Source organism: Drosophila sechellia, chromosome 2R (genome assembly GCF_004382195.2).
Source record: "Drosophila sechellia strain sech25 chromosome 2R, ASM438219v1, whole genome shotgun sequence".
NCBI classification, from domain to species: domain Eukaryota; kingdom Metazoa; phylum Arthropoda; class Insecta; order Diptera; family Drosophilidae; genus Drosophila; species Drosophila sechellia.
Window position 1 is genome coordinate 7,375,602 of NC_045950.1, and position 22,323 is coordinate 7,397,924.

At 43.9% G+C, this 22,323-nt stretch overlaps 2 protein-coding genes across 4 annotated transcripts; one reads left to right on the forward strand and one right to left on the reverse strand.

Moving 5' to 3' along the window:
• The first annotated feature begins 1,570 nt into the window (after positions 1–1,570).
• On the forward strand, positions 1,571–19,892 carry LOC6608596. Of its 2 annotated transcripts, none has more exons than XM_032717144.1 (7): positions 1,571–2,301; positions 11,137–12,716; positions 12,776–13,492; positions 13,561–13,668; positions 13,731–16,780; positions 16,846–17,072; positions 17,136–19,892. In XM_032717144.1, the coding sequence occupies exons 2-7, from the start codon at positions 11,184–11,186 to the stop codon at positions 19,085–19,087; spliced, it is 7,587 nt and encodes a 2,528-aa protein (XP_032573035.1). In that variant the 5' UTR covers positions 1,571–2,301; positions 11,137–11,183; the 3' UTR covers positions 19,088–19,892. The 2 variants fall into 2 exon arrangements, with proteins under 2 accessions (XP_032573035.1, XP_032573034.1); XM_032717143.1 differs by lacking the exon at positions 1,571–2,301 and adding an exon at positions 7,727–7,890.
• Positions 19,893–20,275: 383 nt separating this feature from the next.
• On the reverse strand, positions 20,276–22,022 carry LOC6608597 (phospholipid scramblase 1). 2 transcript variants are annotated; one of them, XM_002033295.2, is made up of 5 exons: positions 21,895–22,022; positions 21,062–21,238; positions 20,611–21,002; positions 20,405–20,548; positions 20,276–20,346 (listed from the first exon to the last, which is right to left on the reverse strand). In XM_002033295.2, the coding sequence occupies exons 1-5, from the start codon at positions 21,977–21,979 to the stop codon at positions 20,317–20,319; spliced, it is 828 nt and encodes a 275-aa protein (XP_002033331.1). In that variant the 5' UTR covers positions 21,980–22,022; the 3' UTR covers positions 20,276–20,316. The 2 variants fall into 2 exon arrangements, with proteins under 2 accessions (XP_002033331.1, XP_032572272.1); XM_032716381.1 differs by lacking the exon at positions 21,895–22,022 and adding an exon at positions 21,607–21,868.
• Positions 22,023–22,323: the final 301 nt, after the last annotated feature.

Below are 22,323 nucleotides of genomic sequence, written 5' to 3' on the forward strand. Positions count from 1 at the left end.
TTTATAAATAACATTCAAACTACTCCAAAATAATTGCTGTTAATTGAATGTGACACCTATAAAGCCAAAATCAATTTCGAACCTCGCGTTCTGCAATTGCCCAACCCAAAAACAATCTTCCACTATAAATTAGCAAACAAAAACTGTACGCTGAAAATTGCGCGGAGCGGGGTAAATAGAATATAAATTGTATAAATAAACTCAACAAAAAGGCAGCGCAACAGTACGGAGGCAAAAAGTGCAAAACCAATTGATCTAATAAGCCAAGAACGCGGCGCTCACTTTATGCGTTCTTCTTCTTCTCTTTTTTCTATTTTTTTGCTTTTTTTGGTTTTATTTAACAAAAGCAAGAGCAACAATAACAATAGCACATTTTGCGGGCGTGCTTCCCTCGCTTTAGAAAAATACGCAGCGAAGAACAACAGAAACCAGAAGGAATGATACATTAGTTGCAGTCGACAGGCGAATACCCTGTGTTAAGTCCGTACTACTGAAACAACATACAAATGTAAATGTTTGTTCTATTTTCTTTTATCTTTTTATTATCACCAATTGCAAATAATTATGGTCTTAACATAACATTGAGTCAATATCATAATTTTTAAAGGGATTATCCTATTATAGATTTGAGTTAATTTGAAATATTATACCTCGCTATGCCATGGTATTGCAAGAAGAAGAAGCAGGAGAGATGATGAGAAGGAGGAGGAAAGTGATTTTGCTCATTTCGTGGAAAGAGAGCGCAACAGCAAGTTGGCCGGAAAGAGATGGCAGGCCCTCAGAACACCACAGACGCAACAGTCGCGCTCACTCACACTCACGCACACACACACAGGCACGGTGACGCCGACGACTTGGCGACGCCAGTTCACTTGTTGTTCTTGTTGTGTTCTGTTTCTCATTTTTTTGTTCTTGTTCTTGCCGGGTATTGTTAATCATTCACCCAGGGGCGGTTCAGGCGTTGTGGGGTAAGTTAACCATCCGTTGAATGATGCAACGGAATAATGTAAACGCAAAGCCATATGCTAGCCATTGAGCATAAATACCTAATGGCTATAATAAATTGTGATTTTGGGTGCAGTGCGCGAATTGATCCACAAATATTTGCCCACACTGCGACGTTTGATTGAAACAGTTGATCGGTTCCATTAACCCTTGGATGTGTATTTTATAGTGCACAAATCGCAAAAAACATAGCCTTATTTGCTAACATATGTGAAATAATAGAAATGTTTATAATATGTGCTTTTTTGTGTCGTATTTCCTAATGACTAAGAAATTATGCCATTATAAATATGAAGTCATTTTTTCATATTTTCATATTTCATATTCATATTTTAATAATAAAAAATAAACTTTTAAGTAATCCTTATATAAATACGAAAATTAAATAAACTAAATCATGATAGCCGCGTTAGAACTAGAACTTTATGATCAAGATCAACCGAGAGTTGGCACCTGCACTTCGCAGCTCTTCGAAAGTCTACACAAGGGTTAAGCGTCGCTGCCTGCTGCGCTGCCCGCGTCGCTGCCACCGTCGACGGCGAAAAAAAACAGTCGAGCCCCGCCATTCTTCGATCTTTCGTCGTTCGGTGCGGTTGTTCGCTTGTTCGGTGCGGCGTGGCTATTAGTTAATTATTCGGCGATGCGATGAATTAATTCGAACAAGTCGGAATAAACAACAACGCAGCACAACATAAACAAAAGGCAGAAAAGAAACCACAAAAGAACGGAACAATCGCGCGTGTGTTTGTGCTCAGCATACTTGTGTGTGCACGTATGTTTGTATATAATAGTGTGTGTGGGCGAGAAGTGCGAGTGCAGCCGCCACAACAAGTTTTGTATTAATCAAATTAGATCATAGCGCGCAAAAGAGTGCACAGCAAGAGCCACGAAGAGGAAAAGGTTACAGCGAAATGAATGTCATAATATGCTAATTAGCTGCGGTGCAAAAGCGAAAATAGTATACGAAAACACGCTCGGAATCAAAGTGCAAATTTCACAGTATCTCTCTTAAAAAGTAAAGGAAATAGAAAAGAGAGCGAGTGAGTAAGTGCGTGCGAGTGAGCCAGCGAGTGTGGAAGGAATTCCAAGAAAAACTGTGAAAATTCAAAATAAACAAAAGTCGAAAGAGCGATCCCCCCACCCCCTGCCCCCTCTCTCAAGAGAATACAATACCGAAGGAGAAGCAACACAAAAACAACACTCAAATCTGGGCAACCCCGCGCGGCCGGGCCGCAATATCTCTCAGATTAGTATTAGTGTTAGTTTCTACAGCAACAAGAGGAGCAACGTGTGCGGGTGAGTGGATGGATAATCTCTGCATTGGTGTGGGTAAAAAGGTGCATTGGCTGGTGTGCGTGCGCAAGCGGGAGAGCATGCTGATTGGACTTGAACTACTTTGAGGCGTTTTACCTGCCGTTTACCTTTACCTTTTCGTAAATTAAGCCGGCGCCAGGATACCTGGCTAGGTAGAAAGACAAACAAAAGGCTTGCAACGTCATTGACACGCCAGCAGCGGCGGCTGCAGCAGCAACAACAACTAGCTCGATGTGCAACGTGAGCAGCAACAACATCGATACTAATGCAACTTAAGGTGGAAATCCACTTAAGACTGCACCACGGGGCGTTCAGCCGAAATCGCTGTTGCTGTTCCTGCTGCCACAGTGTAAACTTCTAGCATGACACCAATGTGTTGCAAGTTACGAACCGAACTCACACATTTGCTGCTTGAAATCTTTAGAAACTGTGCCACAGAAGTTATATTAAGCATTCACCGATTTTTAGAAACTATATACAATCACTTAGAAATCAGATTGTCAGTACTTCAGTTTGCGGTTCCCCATGGCGGAGTTTCACTGTACACGTACATATCTCAGGGTCTTAAGACTGCGCTGCTCTCAAGTGTTTTGCGAACAATTAAACATGCAACAGTTATAATACGTTCCGCCTTTTGCTGCCTGTGTGCCGCTTGTGAGTTTTGAGGAATGCCCTGCCGCCTGGGGAATGACGACACATGTTTATCGACGGGGCAACCCCTAAAGAGCAGTCATGACCTTGACAACAGAGCTACAGAGCAACAGATACTCCGCACTCACAGCCACAGACACAGATACAGATACATATACTTTGGGTGCGAGTCTGGAAATCTGTTACCATTTTTTTTTTCACGCCCAATGCGCATGCCTGTGCATACATTTCATCGGCTCAATTCGAATCGAATCAAATCGAATCGAAGCGAATCATTCGCATAGCCCCATGAGTTGCCTACGTAAGCGCTTTGAATTTATCAAAATTTTTGTGTATTTATGGCTATTTCTTTTTCTCACTTTTTGCTAATATGCAAAAATTCACAACGCCGCCAACGTATTTCCGTCCTTCAAATGCCAAAACGCCAAGACAAACAGAAAGAAGAAAAAAAAACCGAAAAAAAAGAAAAGAAAAAAGTTTCAAGAAAGAACAACGCACACAATTTGTGAAAAATTATTTTGATGGCTTGGCGCTGGGAAACATTTTTGTTTGCGCTCGAATGCACGATTTGGAGATTCTTTTCTTTAATCGTTTGTTTTGGTGGCCTTTGATAGAGCACAAGTATTTATAAATAGTTTACTTTAATTAGCCCCCGAAATACGAAATATACGAAATAACGTGACATTAGAGCAAAAAAAAAAAATACTTTGCTTTTGCGGCGCCATAAAGTTTGAAATATCAAAAATGTTTCAAGATTCGAAATTGAATTATGATCGTTATGGGCTGCGCCAAATTGCGTAATCGAAGTGATTCGGGTTTTCCATTTGACTGTCATAAAGCATAATACAAATAGATAATATTTAACAAAAATGTGCTAACGCAAAAGGCCAATAGAGGCAACTAAAAATATTTATGCAGATATATAGACGCCAATGTGTGTATATATATAGACGACTAGTTGGCTCTATACCGTCTACTGTCTAAAATAAAACACTTGAATGTCGTCTTACGTAGTTGGAGCATTTAAAAATACTTTTCTAGCGAGGCGGCGGCACCAAAACAAAATTGAAAATCAAGAAAATCGAGAAAATCACATTCTATCAGCCAGCAGAGCAAAGTCAAAAGTCAAAGACAGTGGAAAATAAAAATAAACACAAATTATCGAACGATTTCTGTCTGCTTTTATTGATCGCTTTGTGTGTAAACAAAAAATTGTTGGCCTGGCAATTATTTAACACTTTTGGCCACGAATTCCTATATTTAAAGGGGTTCTCATACAAATTTCGCAATGGGGAGAAGGAAATAAGTCGATATTTACTTTGAACTCATTTCATATTTACGATTATCGCGCCCCCCCAAGCAATAATCATAATAATATTCGGAAATATATGACTATTCTTTTGGAAAATTTAATGTTTTTTTTTTTTAAAATTTTAAAGCTTTTCCTTTAGGCAACTTAATTAAATTAAATATATTTTAATAGTGTAAAAAGTGCTAAATTATATCGTTTAAACTGTTTTGTTTCGCTGTGCCAAAAATCAATTTTGTTTATACAGATTTTTCACCTACGTACAATGTAAACCCAGAGACCTTGGCAATCGGAAAACATTTCAGTACCGAAAGAACATGATTTCTACTCTCGAGAAATTTTTACAAATTTTCTCTGCTGACGTCAAACAAAATTTGGGAATTTCCGTGCTAATGTGAAAAGTGTATAATATGCCGAGAATTTTGTTGTGTACACCAAATCGCTTAATATATTGCTTACTCATTCGACGATAGATAAACGAAATGGATCTCCTGCAAAGAGGCTTATAGACCTAGACCCAAACAAATATTCCATCGAAATGTCTTATCTATTTACCAATTTCCGTAAGCGTACCTTGACCTTTCACTTTCCACGAATAAAGAGTCCACGCCTCGTCGATTGATAAGCCTCCGAAATCGAAATCTATTTCTTGAAAAGCACGCCAGATTAGTCAAGAAACCGACGTCAGAGCACTTTTCGAGAATTGTTTTCGCAATTCCCCATAATATATCGCCCGTTTGGCGCTGTGCTATCAGTATTGCTATATCAATATTCTGCACTGGAAACCCATTTTAAATAAATAATAAATAAATGAAACTGTATACCGATTTGGCTCGAATCGCTTTCAAACTTATCAGCAAATGACAAAGTTCTGCTCAAAGGCAAGATGTCTTTGTCCTAGCCTTATCAGTTCTTGGACACTATGGGTTGACCAGTAAATAATACTTAGTTTGTGTACATTTCAAAAGGAAAAAATTAAAAATAAATCTTATTAACTTTCCTTTTACATAAAAAACTAATATTACTGTTCAAAGCATGTTTCAAAGTATGTTTTGTTCAAAAAGATAGAGCATAGCTATACCATAAAAGTAAAAAAACTATATATAAGATAGGCAAAGGATAGACTGTAATTATCATCGTAGGGTATCAATCTTCTGAATGCCCCACTTAAGTAGTCATCTTCTATCTTCCGTCAAGAGCGATCGTCACTCTCTCTCTCTTTTTATTTTCGTTCGAGAGCGCATGCACTCGCTCTTTAATCGCCTTAATTTGATTTCCTATAACACTTCAGCACGGCTGAGTGGGCAACAACAATAACAGTGAGACACGGGTACGTCACAGCCGCCTACCCTTTCCCCTTGTCATACAATTTCCAAAGAGGGAGATGGCGCACAAAGCGCTTATCAAGCTCTTCTGTTCGTCGTTGTGTAAATGTATGTGTGCATGAGTGTAAAATATTATCGCAGTGTCCAAGCTGGAGCAAGAAGAAGAGAAGACAACGACTAGGAAGAAGAAGAAGAAGACTGAAGAAAACAAGTAGCCGCACTGAAATACATACACACACACATCCAAGCTCAACAAGCTAAACTCGTTTTCAACCACAACATCGGGCAAAATTATTAAAATTTTTAACTTGATTCATGCTCATGCCAACACACCAGCAGACTCACATGCATATAATACACAGGCATGTGTACGTAAATAAATACGGCAGCAACAACGATATGGCGGCGGGTTTCCTCGTTTCTTATGAATTGACTCAAAAGCAGCAACAATTCCCGACAGTGTTGTCAAGTTGTTTGGCTTAGTCATGTTCGCGAGCGAACCGCTATTGGCATGGAGCGGGGAGCGGGGGAGCACTGGCTCGGGCTGTGGGGCTTCGTCGCCACATGGCAGACAGTGCTGCTGACATCGAAAAGTAGCCAGATCTAAAAAAGCTAAGAATACCTGCAGATAATTAAGGGATGCCGTCTAGTAAATAACAGCTTACTATTAATGTAAGTTCGAATTTTACAAAACCAGACGTGTTTATTAAAGGACATTCCATGTCCTAAATGATATCCTCTACGATAATCCTAAATGAATTACAAAAAAAAAGGTTAGCTATAAAAAAGTTAAGGTGATACACAGATGGGCAGATCGTGCTGAATTGGTTGATTGGGGATGGAGTGGGGGTTGCTGATAGGGTTTCTCTCTCGCAGCTAATATGGCAACTCTGGCCTGCTCTCTCTCTCTCGCGCGCGATCCGTGTGCGCTGTAGCAATTATTATTTTATTATCACTTTTTCCGTTGCTTCGTTTTGTGCTTCTACGTTTTAAATGCTTTTGTTGTTATCGCGCTGTGCTTTTTAGCCTCTTTTTGCTGTTTTTTTTTCTGCCTGGTGCTCCCCAGACCTTCCTTAGTCAGCAAAATTTCGCATATTTGTGCGGGGGAATGTGGTCGCCGATGGGGTCGTTTGTTGGTGTGCGTGCGCGTGTTTTACGGAGCGCACTTGTGTGTGAGTGTGTGTGTGTGGGGTACGTAATCAACAATAGGGGGAAATAACAACAACAACAGCAACGTCTGACTGGCTGGCGACAGTCTTTCATTTCGATTCGTTTCGTTTCATTTCGCTTCATACTTCGCGTCACCTGTTGTTGTTTAATTTTTATACTTTTTTTTTAGTCTTAATTTTTGCTTGATTTGATCATTTCTCAGTGGCTGCCGCAAAATCAAAAGCTGAACAAAAAGAAGTGGCGACCCTGTGCTTACATTTGATTGACAATTGCGAATGTGTGTGAGGAGATTGAGAGCACATGTGTGTGTTTGTGTGCGAGTGTGCGGGGGGCGACGACGAAGCTGCCGCAATTATTTGATTATTGTACTTTTTTTTTTGCTGCCTGCGCTGACGTCGCGCCTCTTTAACACTCAGTAGAAATAATACATGGGTATATTGCATTTTTAAAATAGGAAACTATATTCCAAAAAATGGTTAATATTATAGGAATTATTAGATTTACCAAGAAACGCTATAGCAGGAAATCTTTCCAACTATATTTGACTACAGCTGTATTTTCAATATGCGAATAATTAATAATCTAAGGATCTAATAGAGCTACTACCGAATATTCTGGAATATAGACTGTTTTAGCATTATACAAAATTTCTTTTATAATTTTTGGGCATATAGACTTTCTTACTTCAACTTTTCTACTGGTAAACTCAAATCAAAATCGCAGAATGCAAAAACTTTTAGCCTATTACAACTTATTATACGTACATTTGCAGTTAGTATAACTTTTAGTGCCACTCAAGGGTATATTGTAGTCGACTATTGCGACTTTGGGCTTCTTACTTGTTGTTTTTGCCCCGTTCGGTCGCTTCTTCGTTTTCTTTTCGCACACACCACACACATGCACACACGCTGAGCACACTCTGAATGAATTTCGCTGGTCGCCTCGTCTAGTTGCCTTAAATGTTTCAGGCGCGTCGGTTGTCGTCGATTGTCGATTGTCGCCTTTTCGATTTCGTGCACTTCCAATTGTTGCGCTTCGAGCCAAACGAACAACAATACCAACTATGCAAAAGAGCGGTACAGGCGGAAAAATGCGTGTGGTCACAATTAAACTTGGGTATGTTTCCCTTTACCGTTTGTGCCGTTTTCGTCATTTTTGTCGGGCATTTCGCATTTCGCATTTTGGACGTTCGCTGGAATTTCGGAATCTTTTCCGCGAATTTTTTTTGACGTATTATACTATACATATGCGTTTTTGGTTCGTTCTGCTCAACTGCTGTAAAACGCTGCCTGCTAATAAATTATAAACAATTGCCAAGTGGGCGAGTGCTTAGTGCTTTTTGCACTGCGATGACGTAGTCGTCATCGTGCGGATTGAGCGAATGACCGAATGACAGAGTGACGGACTGACAGACTGACCGTCAGACAGATGTGTGGACTTTGTGGCGCCGTTGCCGCCGCACCTCGTTGATTTTGTTATTTATTTTTCATTATTTCGCTGCGCTGGTGTGGGTGTTTTTATATGTATTCTCGTTTTATTATAATTTCGAATTCAGGCAGTCACTCAGTCAAACGCGAAATGCACTTGTGACGTAGGCGAGATAGCGTGTGCTCAATATGAGCAGCAAACTTATCAAGCTTTTCTACACCAGAAACAATGCTAACGCCAGAATTTCCATATGATTCCAAAAACAAACTCTGAACAAATGTAAATATGATTTAATATAAAGTGAACATATTGTGATTAATGTATGTATTTTAGATATTCATGAAGTTTGGCGCGGAATTGATGAGTCAAAGTGGGTGTTTAAAACCTAACCTTAGGTGTTTATTAGCTGGTTAGAAGTACTTCTAATTGCAACCAACTTTTCGATATTTGTAACAGTGTACCGAGCCCTATTCGATTATTCGTGGCGCTTTATTTATTGCACTTTGAACAGGGGCAATTGTATTTCGCTTGGCTCAATAAAAATGTGCATGCAAATGAAAATGCCAATGCAAATGCAGTTCCAGTTTGTACACATGCATATATTGAAATACGTTCCCATGTGTTTCGCGTTCACTTGCCGTTTTCACGCCTCAAAATGCTGGCAAACAGGCGTAATTAGAAGCCCCCCGATCGTTAAACAAAAGTTCGTGATAAAGAAAACGTAGTATTGATGATATTGGCAAATGGATTTACCATACGTGGCTAACAATAAACTAAACGGTGGATAAACGAACTTAGGATGATCTTTAAACGTCACTATGCACTTTGCGCTTCTTGTTTGCACATTGGTTGTGTGGGTATTTCCGCATATGAAAGTATTCTGGTTTTAATTGCTGGCGTTTTTATAAGCGCCTACTTCTGATTAGCTTATCTTCTTTATTCGCGCTTGACTTTATTGTACTGTCGTGACTGTTGATGATGACATTAGTTTCGCCAGTTTCTGCAGTATAATGTATAGCCCACTTTGTGATTATGTACAGTTGAACTTCAGTAGTTTCTCGCACAGCGAATGAACACACAGATGTAAATATTATTTCGAAAGACAGATTCTGAGCGTTGTGTTATTAAACTTTATTCTGCTTATTTAGTCAAAATGCTCACACTACGCTTTTGTTTCTACATTCCTTGTAATCGCCACACATATGTATGCATTTCAATTGTGGCGCAGTTGGCGCCTTGTAATTGATCCACTCACTCGTTTTATTAATAAGTCGAGTGCATACACATATTTACTACACACGATTATGTAATTAGGATTTGTATCCCCGAACAGCTAATCGCAAGCGAATGCCACTTAATTGCCCAATGAGTTGACAATCTGATATAGCCCCTACGATTGCGAACGAATAGTACTACGTATCGGATAACTGACGTCAACGCGTCTGCACTCCGGCAAATTGGCAATCACTTGGTGGCTTACAATGGGGATCGCTTATCGTTTCTGCTCTGTTTCTGACTCAGGCGCACGATAGTCCCCACTGATAATGAATCTGGCAAACACACGTACCGAAAATACTTACTTACCGCCTGTGCATGTAGAGCTTGGCATTATCAATGGAACTTTTGGGAAATTTTTTGTCTTTTTTTTTATTTATTTATTTTTTATTTTTTGCGGTCGCACGGATCGAAAGCCTTATAGCGAGCCGTGCTTATAACAAATTGAGTAAACATTGGTACGCGAAGAGAGTCGCTGCGATCGCATAATGCCGTATAATGTGTATAATAATAACGCTGAATGCTAAACAGTCGTCGCAGTCGAGTCAATTAACGCGACCCAGCTCGGTTGCCGTGAGCTTTTTTTTTTGTGTTCAGTCTGTGTGCGATTGTGATTTGAGAACTGCCCCGGCTTACTAATCGCCCGACAGCCCAGCCGGACGAGTCATGTAATACCATCTATGCAGACAGTGGGGCTCACATAAATAGCAGCAAAAGTGGGCACTTTTTTAAAGAATTTTCCAGCTTTTTGTTGCGTTTGTCATGCACAAAACAGAGAATTTACTAGAGATTGCCTAAATTGTTTTTCAAACTGAAGCCTTAATTAATGCGAGCAAATTTAGTTCTCAAGTATCCACTCTTCTTCATATTTGGCAACACTTTATAATCCCATTGCTAATCACACACCTGCCTGCCAGCAGCTTTACCGTACTGATACGCACTGTTGTCACACATGTGTGCACGAGCGGTGATAAGGAAGCCCCCAACAACAAACGAAATGCCAGCGACACCAGTCATTACAGTTCTCTGGTCACTTTTCTTGTATTTTTGTATCTTTTGGTCGCCTGTGTCTGGTTTTCGGCAGGTTGGGTCTGAACCCCAGCTAAGTTGGGAATTCAAAATAGAAAGTTGATAAAAAGAAACAAGGCGAATATATGTACGTATATGTATTCGTATATTTTCGCCACTGTGCTTTATCGATGTTGACACGTTCACAGAGTGGGAAATTGATTTTCAATAGCGCACAGGCATTTGCGAACTTGTGATTCACCTGGCGGATTGATCGCCATGGAGAGAATTAGCGTGCTCCGTATCTGGCATTCTCGGCTACGCGTTGATAAGATTGAGCCCCCCAATTAGTGCTGATAATGGGTGTCGAAATAAAAGTGTACTATACTCGTCTTGGGAAACCCAAATGCAAACCGCACATGTACATCGGCCAGGGGGCAAGGGTGTATTTGATGAAAGTTAAAATATTACATATTTAATCATCCGAAGATTTGCAAATTCTTGGTCAGATGTGGAATAGCTAGCAGGGATATCAATGTATATAAATGGGCTTATCATGAATGTATCAATTAGCACTGCCATTTAAATTAAATTATGCGAAACACATCGAATTAATTTGGTTTTTCTCTCTCTCTTCTCGTTTCGCTATAGATGAGCCCACTGCAAATACGTCACAGGATAATAAATTCGATAATAATATGGAAAATGCAACCACCACAACGGCCAAGCATTACAAAACCGCAGGCAAACAGTACAAGACCAATAAAGTGAACAATACGCGACGTGCCACAGCAGCAGCGGCAGCAGCAGCAGCAGCAACCACAACAGTAACAACAGCAGCAACGCCAACCAAGAAGCGGACATATCGGGAAACTGCAACAGCAACCACAGTCACTCAGAGATCAACCAACAAGGCCAACATCGCTGCAGCAATTGCATTGGCAGCAGCAACAGAGGCAACAGCACCAGCATCAGCAACTGCAACAGCAACAGATGCAACATTAACAGCCTCTAAAGCTGCAGCAACAGCAGCAGCAACAGATTCTGCTAGTGGCAACAGCAACAGCAGCAGCAAACCCAGCACAAGCACACGAGATAAGCTAGGCGAGGTGCCGCTGCCGACTGTTGACAGCAACCACATCATCAGCAACAACAATAATAATAATAACAATAACAACACAAATAATAACAACAACAACCACCACAGTGATAATAGTATTAGTGAGAATAGTTATGAATTTAAGAGTAGAGATAAAGCAAGTCTAAGTGATAGCAAAATGACGCTACAACAGATGGCAGCAGTCAGCAGCAACCAGGAGCCAGTGGCTCCCAATGTGGCCAACACGATGAGCAACTCGAGCATCATCAGCAGCCAGCAGACCACCGTAAATGCCGCACCCGCCACCGATGAGGCTCCGTTGGGGGATCGGTCAAATATTTCACGCTATCTGCACAAGAAGTTCAAACGTTTGGCCAGCACCACCGAGGTGGACAGCTGGAGTGCGACGAATGGCGGCGGAGCACTGCAAGCAAGTGGCGATGCCGTTCGCACCACATCGCTGTCCTCAAACAGTTCGCTTTCACCGCCACCAACAACGCCGCTGGCCAACGGTCACCATCTGATGACCCAACAGCAAAGCCACCAGCAAGTGCAGCAGCAGCAACAGTCGCCGCCGCCGTCAGTAGCAATACATGAATTCAGTGCCAATTTTGTAAATAGCAATCATGTCAATGCCATTGGTCATGAGGAGAGCATCATCAGCAATAGTGGCTACAAAGCGGCGGGAAGAACGCGAACGCCTCTAGCCAACAGCAACAGCAACACGAACAGCACCAGCAACAGCAACCATGCAGCAAATGCCACACTGTCACCGGCCTCATTTGCCCAGCATCAGCAATTGACGCAGCCAACAACAGTGAGTCCTGGAATTCCAGGCGGAGCAGCAGCGCCAAATCCTGCATGCGAGAAGTCCGGACGATACGTTTGTCAGTACTGTAACCTGATCTGTGCCAAGCCCTCGGTGCTGGAGAAGCACATACGGGCCCACACGAACGAACGGCCGTATCCCTGCGACACGTGCGGCATTGCGTTTAAGACGAAGAGTAATTTGTACAAACATTGCCGCTCGAGATCGCATGCGGCCAGAGCGCGAGGCCTGGAAGTACCAGCCGATGCCGACGATGGTTTGTCCGATCAGGATGCAGAGCTGAGCAACAGTAGTTCAGAGTTGGTAAGTTAAATAACTGAGATTGTTATCGGAAACATACATAACTCCTTACGTTTTTGCAGCCGAGTCGCGCTGGTTCGCCTTACGACGAGCCAATCAATTCGCCCACACCCTCACCTTCCACACTGTCTGCGGCCAAGAGCGCATACATCCAACAGCCTCCGCTGCCCACTTACATGCAGCAACTGCCTCTGGGCTCGCCGGCAGCGGGAACATTGCCACCCACCACAGCGGACAATTACCACTCGGCCACTGCCCAGCATCGCCAGTCAATCGACTACAAGCCATATAAGCCCAAGTTCCACAATGCCTCGTTGTACTCATGTAGCAGTAAGGAGCTGCAACAGCAGCAGATACAGCAGCAGCAGCTGCAGATACAGCAGCAGAAACACCAATTGGCGCAGCAAAAGCTGTCCATTCAGCTTCCTCTAGCGCAGCATCCGTCACTGGCGCATCCCACACTTTCGCCAAGCACGCAGATGAAGATGAAGCACCACATTAACTCGCATCAGATCCAGTTGCAAATGCAGCAGCAGCAATCCCTGTTGGCCCAGCAATCACTGTTGGCTGCCATGCCACCTGGCGGGGTGTATTACCTGGGGCAACCTCCATACTACAACCAAGATGCAGCGGCTGCCATTCACCAGCATGCGTTAGCCATTCAGCAATTCCAAATCCACCTGGCACAGCAGCAGCAACAACAACAGCAGCAGCAACACCCACCGTTGGTCAAGCCGCCACCACCAATGCAACAAACTCCGAGTCTCCCGCCGCAACAGGTTGGTTTAGAACGGTTGTTTTTGAATGCGGAGATTAATTATAATCTATATAATTTTATTGTTTACAGCTAGTGCGTGCCAATAGCCAGATTTCCAGTGTAGCAACAGCACCAGCCACTCCCACTCCCGCCGCCAATCTCAGCACTTTTGCCAGCTCAAGTGGTGGCAAGCAAGTAGTGAGTGTTGCACTAAAAGTTTATTTTCACAGCAAAACTAAAATTGGTTTCATCCATTTCAGAATGTGGCCAAAGTGCAGGAGCACATTTCCAAGTTGATCTCTCAAAATGAAGCCATAGTTGAAAACAAGGAGATATTGCTGCAGAAGAAGTACCCCAAACAGCTTAGTCGTTCACGCAGTTTCAACAATGCCAACAGCAATAATGTTTCGCAGCACGGGAGCAACGCGTCGGCATTGCATGCAAACAATAGTCACAACAACACCAACGCCCAGATGCCGGAGCGCGAGACTAAAGTGAATTTGGCACAGGCCATCTTCCAGAAACAGCAACAGCAGCTTCAGCAGCAGCAGCAGATAACCCAGCAGCAGCAGCAGATAACGCAGCAGCAGCAGCAGATGCAGCTCGAGCAACAGAACTACTATACGTACATCCAACAGCAACAGGAATGCCAACAGCAACAGATCGAACCACCAAATGGGGTGGTTAAAAGGAATGCCTATAAGCCCGGAGCAGTGATGACTACGCCGGTGAAGCAGCAGCAGCAACTTCCGCCACCGCCATCCCCATTGCCCATGCAAACATTGCAATATCGCCAGGATCCTGCAACACCAGTTGCAAAAATTGAGCAACCGACGACGGCAGTGCCTGTTATGCCTCTGAATTTATCAGCGAAGCCTAAACCAACTCTGGTCACTGTGCCCGTCAGTTCCTTGTCCACCAGCTCTCTGGCACCGACTCCAACGACTTCTACCAGTTCGACTAGTAGCTCCAAAACTGCTCCACCACCTGCTCAGGTCAATAATTCGATAATTAAGAACCTACTACTTAATGCTCGAGGATTGGCCGTGCCGATTGGCGAAGGCGATGATGCTGTTTATTCGTGTCCCATCTGTGCAAGCGAATTCCGCAGTGCGGACGATCTGAAGCTGCACAACAGCACTTACTGTCAGGATGCGAGCTCAAGTGCACCAATGAGTCCAGCATCTTCGCCCTTCCGCTCCAACTCGATCTCGTTGAGTCTACCGGAGCTGAAGAGCCACATGGCCAACTCGAAAAATCCCTTATCTCTGGCCAAGTTGGCCTGGTCGCAGTTGAAAACCAAAAGGAGTAGTTTGGTATTAAGTCGCCTAAGTGCAGCACAGACGCCAGCAAGGACATCAACTGTAACAGCTCCCACTGTAACAGCTTCTGCTCCAGCTCCTGCTGTAGCTACGGTCACTGCTCCATCATCAGCGCCTGCCCCCCAGATTGAAGCACTCCGCTTTGTGGATGCGCCTCTACCGTCGCCTGGTCCATTGTTGGGAAAAACTCCCCTAGTGGACTATGTTCAGCAAAGTGCACCACGCAAGGCCCAGGATTCTGTGGTCATAACCAAAATGCACGAGGATCGGCAATTTGTGATTGAAGCTCAGCCCGCCAAACGCATCAAGACTAGCGATTTGGTTGTAGCATCCTCCTCTCAGCAATCGACAAGTTTCAACTTTTCTTTTAATAATCAGAATAGCAGTAGTAGTGTGCCGGTGTTGCAGTCCTCCAAGGAGGAGCGACTGCGCAGATTCACCTCTTCGGGAGGCAGCATGATACCCATTTCGGAGTGCCCAGACTTGGACAACAGCCCGAAGATGATTAGAACACCGTTGCTGTCCGGCGGAAGCTTCCAGGATGTTTCAGTCAAAGTCAACAACGAAACAGGATCATCCAGTAAGGAGCGCAAGCTGATGGCACTGGTCAGTGGCAGTGGACTTCTCGGCGTTAGCTCAGGTCCGCAGCACTTTCAATTTCCGCCCATTAACTCAATAACTGCCTTCAATCCGCTAACGCTGCCCCCGATGAGCGGTGGAGATAAAACCACTCCAGCAACACCAATACCTCATGTGCCTGGAATGCCAGGACCCGGTAGTCTGACACCACAAATGCCTCTACTGCCGCCTCCGCCACAACAGCTGCAACTACCCATTCCCTCTAGTCGAGGTCGCAGTCCAAATCGAAAGCAACCCAGCCCGCTGCTATTGGGAGGAGGATCCGGTGAACTGAAGGCCCTATCGCCATTCGGTGGAGTTCAGAATGTGCCAAGCGAGTTCAGTCGACAGCCACCAACTCCTGCCCAGCGGCAAGCGCTGCAGTGGAATAGCAAGGAGACACCGAAGAAAGCACCATTTAACTTTCTACGCATGGCGGATAATGTGAAGACCACTGATCCTGAAGTAAGACACTTTAATCTGGAAAATGTGATTGCTGGGAAACAGCAAGAGCCTCTAACCCCACTACATGTAGATACTCCCAATGGAAACGCTCCAGAAGAGACCAGTCCCGTAACCAGTTCCTCAGCATCGGCGAAGTCCAAGTTTCTGCGGCCCACTAGTTTGCCACTGAAACCCGGTACTTTTACTCCTAAACGCCATCATGGCATTACACCGACAGCTAATACATTGCCGCTGATCTCGCCGGAGACCCCCAGGCCGTCCAAATCCTGTGTGCAACTGTATCTCAATGGACACGCCTACACATATCTGGGCCTCAAATGCAGCACAAAGATGTTTTACTGTACGGTGAACTGTCCACAGCCTTCATATGTGGCAGGAATGCACAAACTATCGATGTATAGTGTATGGCAGGTTTGCGAGGAGAACCAGCCACATCCACTTGGATTCAAACTAAAGCAAGTTATGGCACTTTACGACTCCCGTCAAAGGATGTTAGGAAATGGCAGCTCCACCGCCATGGCTGGATCGGGAAAACTTAGCTACAACTTAGTCGCTTCCCAGCAAATCGTGTCCTCACCCTCGACGTCCTCCACCAGCAGTGCTTTCTATCAAGGACCCCTAAAGACCCCACCCACTGTCACGATTGCCGCTCTCAGTGAGGCAAATGTGGCGGCCAAGGCAAATGAGGAGGCACAGGCCAAAAAGTTGGAGACAAGTCCATCCGGGCAGCCCCTGGTGGGTGGCTACGAGTCTCATGAGGATTACACGTACATCCGTGGCCGAGGAAGGGGAAGATATGTTTGCTCCGAGTGCGGAATTCGTTGCAAGAAGCCGTCGATGCTCAAGAAGCACATTCGCACTCATACGGACGTGAGGCCATTCACATGCAGCCATTGCAACTTCAGGTGAGTCATTGCATTTTTTGCATACTTAAAAGATTACTTATTATAAACTTTGTACCATTCCACAGTTTTAAGACCAAGGGAAATCTGACCAAGCATATGCAATCGAAAACTCACTTTAAGAAGTGCATTGAACTGGGAATAAATCCGGGACCAATGCCGCCAGACAGCGAGTTCTTGGATGTAGATATGGACTTTGACCAGCAGTCATCCACTTCGGCAGGTGGACGCACATCATCGATGGCTGGGGAATCGGATTCCGATGACTACAGTGATAATGAATCTGAAAGCAGTGGTAAGAAAGAAATCATATACACTTTTTTGGAAAAATCACTGATTTATTAAAATCTTCTCACAGATACGGATGAGTCCAAGTCGCGACTGAAAGAGCACGAAGCAGCCAGAGGCCTACTCTCGTTGTCAATGACGCCGCCCATTCCGCAGAGCGTATCGCCCTATCCGCAGTTGCAGGATACACCCCTACCAGCGGCCAGTCCTGCAAACAGCATTGGCTCATCGGGCTCGCAACCTAAGAGATTAGTGTGCTCCTTTACATCGCCGAAGCCACCTTTCGACTACCAGAAGCAGGAACAGTATTACTCCAATCCGGAGGAGTCCAAACCGAAAAGGGGTGTGGCCAGCGAGGAGAGTGCTCCCATGGATCTCACAAAGCCGCGCGGCTCCATCTTATCGATTTCCCCCTCGCCTGTTTCGCTGCCCGTCCCCGATCTTCCCAAATCGCAGGCCCAACAGATGCACGATGTTATCTTTGGAACCTCCGGCAACGAAAGCGGTTTCATGAAGACTCTGATCTCGGTTTCGGACAAAGTGCGAATATCTGCCGAAATGGAAGAGCAAGCCAAGCACGAGGCAGAGGGCGAGGATGTTAAACTACAGACCTACATTAAGGAGCATGCGCTGCATCAAGCCAAGATAAAGCAGAGTCAGTTTAGCCGCAGCTATCTGATCAACACATTATACACAGCGGCGTCTCCTGTCATGAGCAGTAGTAGCACTCTTTTTACCGCCAACAGCAGGCCCGTTATGAGCGTAAATGAGGTGCCTAGCATCGAAGTGCACGAAGTAAAGACCCCAGAAGCCATTGAGGCACCTCGTAGTGCACCTGAACTGGCTCCGGTTATTCTTGCTCAGATTGCCCAGGAAGAAAACGAGGAGCCTAATATCGCAGAGCCACACAATGCCAATCTGCCTGCTGCAGTGCAGCAACCGGATGTCAATGATTTTACTGGAGTACTTGGAAATCCGACTGCACCACCAACAGCGTCTGTGGCTGCTACTTCAGTAACCACAACAACAGCTGCACCTGTGGCACCGTCATCCACTGCCAACTCCACTCAGCCCGCCCAGCGTACTGTGATTGTGGGTGAAGACGGCTTCAAAAGCTCTACTCCCACTAGCAAGAGCGGCGATCTCCAGCATGTATCGTATGGCAGAGGAGTGCCGCCAGCTCCCATTGCAGGTGATGCACGTCCCACGTGCACCATCTGCACCAAGACGTTCCAGCGGCAACATCAGCTGACCCTGCACATGAATATTCATTACATGGAGCGAAAGTTCAAGTGCGAGCCATGCAGCATATCCTTCCGCACGCAAGGACATCTGCAGAAGCACGAGCGATCGGAAGCGCACAAGAACAAGGTTATGATGACGTCGACTTTCGGTGTTCCAACCACCTCGAATCCACGACCCTTCGAGTGCACCGACTGCAAGATCGCCTTCCGCATCCATGGGCATTTGGCCAAGCATCTGCGCTCCAAGACGCATGTTCAGAAGCTGGAGTGCCTACAGAAGTTGCCCTTCGGGACCTATGCTGAAATTGAACGTGCAGGAATTAGTCTTACTGAAATCGATACAAGCGACTGTGAAAACTCGCTGATATCACTCAAGTTACTGGCCCAGAAACTGGTGGAGAAGGATCCTAGTAAGCTCAGTAGCTATACCACACCTTCTGGCATGATGCAACTGGCGCAGGATGCAACAGGTCCCGTCTCGCAGGATAGTGCGTCCGAGGATGGCTTTAGTGCCGCAATTGCCTCGGCTATAGCTTCGCTGGACAACGACAGTGCTGGCAATACACCCAAGCGAGCCAGCTCGATGTCCGAGGATGAAACGGTGGCTAATGGCCTAAACCATAGTCTGAAGCGTCGTTTGCCGGGCAGTTTCAGCAGTACGGGCGAGGAGAGCGATAATCCACCGGAAAGCAGTGGCGAGAAGCGGGCTCGCTCTGGCCAGGAGCTGCCTGTTCCCGTGGCCGTTCCCGTGGCTGCTTCAGCAGCGGCAAGCAACTGACAGTACATGTACATGCTGCAGCCCAGCTGAGGTTATCAGTATCCCGCGGTCTGCCACCTGGACACCAGTCAGTACGGCATCTACAATTCCAGGATCGAGGGCCGCCATGACCAAACCACCTCCAACGAGCGCATATCAAATGTCTAAGCATATCGCATTTGGGCACACACACAACTTACTCTAGAGCTAGCCTATAAGACCCACCTCTCTTCGATGATGGGCCCAACTAGTATTGGGCTAATCGCGAGTAGTAATCAAACGATAGGGGAGCCAGATAAGCGAGTCAGCTATTCCAGTGTAAACACTCTGGGGAAATTGCCCTAAAATTATCGTATACAAAGCCTTTTACGGTTTTAAAAGGCAGTCACCCCACACACAGATCGTTTCGATCTGCCTCTTAAGTATTTAGGTTAAGGAATCGTCATCAGCTAGCCCTAGTTATAAGCCAACCAACGAGCACACTTATAAATCTATCTATATTGTATACACTTAACCATAATTTGTTTTCGAAATGCATAAATGCAAAAACTCCTGAAGTGCTGTGAGTCTATCTACAAATGTAAAGATCCGAGAGCGAGAGAAGTGTGTTATTTTTAAGGCCTAGCCCCGAAAATAAACCCCTAAAACCGAACCAGAACACCCGCACACTAAGTATATTGGTTTTCTATGTCCAAATCCAAGTTTAACCATTTGAAAATCACGTAGTTCTTCCTTATTTCAAATTGTTATCACACCAAGTTTTAAAGCGCAACTATTAATGGTGAATGAGAAATGATGTACACACCTAGTTTTGTTTTAATTCTTTAAACAACGAGACCACGAGACTCATTTAATTGTTTGTTTTAATTTTGTATTTGGCAGAAGAGAAACGAAATGATGAAAAAACGCTAACTGTAAATAATCAATATGTTGTCATATATGCATTAAGCGGTAGGCTAGATAAACAAACTACACAAAGTTGATAGATATAAATGAAATATTGTACAAACTGCTATGGCAAGCGCTGCAGCAAAATCTATATATACACATAGATATATATCTATATATTTGAATGTATGTATGTGGTTAAACAACAAGAAAATGAAGTGATCTATTACATTATTGTAAAATATATCAAAAAAACTGAGAAAAAAACAAAACACAAAGAAACATAAAATCTTATACAAAAAAATGACAAAAATAAAGAAATCAATGTGAATATACAACGTTTTTTTTATTGATGAATCACATCAAAAGCGGGTTTGGAAGAACAGATATTCCTGAAAAACGAATACAAAACATTATTGTGGCAAATTATATATATTGGGAGCACATTACCAGTAGGAATGCTGATCCCAATATCAAAGCCCGCTCCTTGGCGGTTAGCTTGGCATCAGTGAAGTATATATTCGTGGTGTACTGAGACTTGCTGGCCATCCATTTGTGGTCTATGGAAGCCCTCATATTGCCTCCTGAATGGATCTGTAAGGGAATAAACAAGCTATAAATGAATATTCTATCCTTAAGTTAAAGCTACTGCCAACCTTAAAGTAACAATCTTTGGGCAAACAGAAGCAGCAGAGTCCTGAACCGACAGGACCCTCTACACAGAATACTAGTTGTCGTGTGCTTTCGTCCTCGATAAAGAACTCCGGCTGCATGAAGGTGGGTGACTGCACCACTTTACCCAGCAAATTACCAGGTGGTATCCAGATCTCTAGACTTTTTGCCTGGCAGCACAGTGATCCAAGGGCTAGTTTTTTGCGAAAAACCAGAGCTTCCTGGTGCGTTTTATCCAACAGGTGCATCTGAAAGGGTCGGCCAGCTCCCCAAACTAGTCGATCTTTTTCAGTGGAACTCTCGCTGGCCGCGAAAATGGCGTCACCCAGTGGGGATCGCACCACATATCGATTCTCCGAGGAGACGCCTGTTAGAGCTGCCAAGGGAAAACGAACTATTAGAAGCTATTCAAGATATGTTTGAGATTGTACTTACCATCGTTGAGCTCAAAGGTCTGTTCAATATGTACCGACGGCAGATCTGCTAGGCAATCATATCCGGAAAGTGGAATAAGCGTCCGGCTTCCCGTAACTGTGGGAATCGGCACTGGCAGCGGGATGCGTGGAGCCTCCGGCCTGGGTTGTGAGGTAATGCTGATATGGGAGTCATAAACTGTAGGAAAACAAACAAATCATATATAGACCATTTTCCAATAGGAGAAGAATCGTAATTATTATCTTTGAACCAAAATTTTATAAACCTTTTCCATAGCTTTAGCATGGTTTTCTAGAAGGTATAGGAAAAAATGGTATTAGATATAAGGGTATTATTTTTAATAGATTGAATTTTGTAAGTTTATAATATAAGATAATTAAATTACATTGAATTTGAATTAAATAAAAATGATTGAACTCGTAATAAAAGCTCTGACTAATAGCAATATTATTGAAAATATTTTATGGTTATAACAAATCGCTTAGATTATAACTTTAGTGGTTTTTTGATTTTTTCATAACCTAGTCACATAAACATTTTATTACTTTTCTTGGAATAGGGAAAAGTTGGTGGTTCACTATCGGATGGATCGTTGGGTTCGATCGTCCCAAACAAAGGCACTTGAGGAATCGCAGACCACAACAAAACGCTGGCCGATAAGATATAGCCAACTTGTAGCCGCATATTTGCGTCGAACTGTGTGACACACTCGCTCGCAACAATAATTAATCCGGTGCACTGCTTATCAGTTGGTAACAATTCGGTTAACCTTTTGCCTGGGTGATTCACTTGCTGTTTTCATTGGTTTTCGAAAGCCATATGCCCTAAATTACCTCTCGGTTCTGAGGGGCTTGGCTGCTGGGCCACACGGATCTCACTGTCGTATTGCAAAGTGCGCACCGCGTTGTTTTGCAACATTTCGCAAGCACTTTTCAAACTTCTTTGACAGCTAAATGAAATGGATAACGGTGGTTAGTGTGGCAGTAGCACAACGGAAGTTAAGTGCTTTGTGTGCCTCGCCTGGTCACACTTCCTGATGCGGCTGACTTAAATACTCTATTACGAACGTTCCTATGTGAAGTAGCACTAGTTTAAGAATAGTGCTATTTTGTAAACTTTATGTCATGCCAATGAAGTAGTTTTGTCAAAATATTGTTTTATGCCGTTCAAGTTGAAATTTTATTAATATATTCAAACCCAGAGCTGCCACCTTATTCAAAAAGTTAGTAACGTATTTTCTGCTTTTACGATATATACTAAAC

Bases quoted from the DNA above. Each gene is read 5' to 3' on its own strand.
- LOC6608596 (XM_032717143.1), top strand. From the start codon at position 7,734: ATGTTTCAGGCGCGTCGGTTGTCGTCGATTGTCGATTGTCGCCTTTTC. The intron at 12,717-12,775 runs GTAAGTTAAATA...ACGTTTTTGCAG, and splicing joins GCAACAGTAGTTCAGAGTTG to CCGAGTCGCGCTGGTTCGCC. The intron at 13,669-13,730 runs GTGAGTGTTGCA...CATCCATTTCAG, and splicing joins CAAGTGGTGGCAAGCAAGTA to AATGTGGCCAAAGTGCAGGA.
- LOC6608597 (XM_032716381.1), bottom strand. From the start codon at position 21,745: ATGCGGCTACAAGTTGGCTATATCTTATCGGCCAGCGTTTTGTTGTGG. The intron at 21,003-21,061 runs GTAAGTACAATC...TTCCCTTGGCAG, and splicing joins GACCTTTGAGCTCAACGATG to CTCTAACAGGCGTCTCCTCG. The intron at 20,549-20,610 runs GTTGGCAGTAGC...ATTCCCTTACAG, and splicing joins CCAAAGATTGTTACTTTAAG to ATCCATTCAGGAGGCAATAT.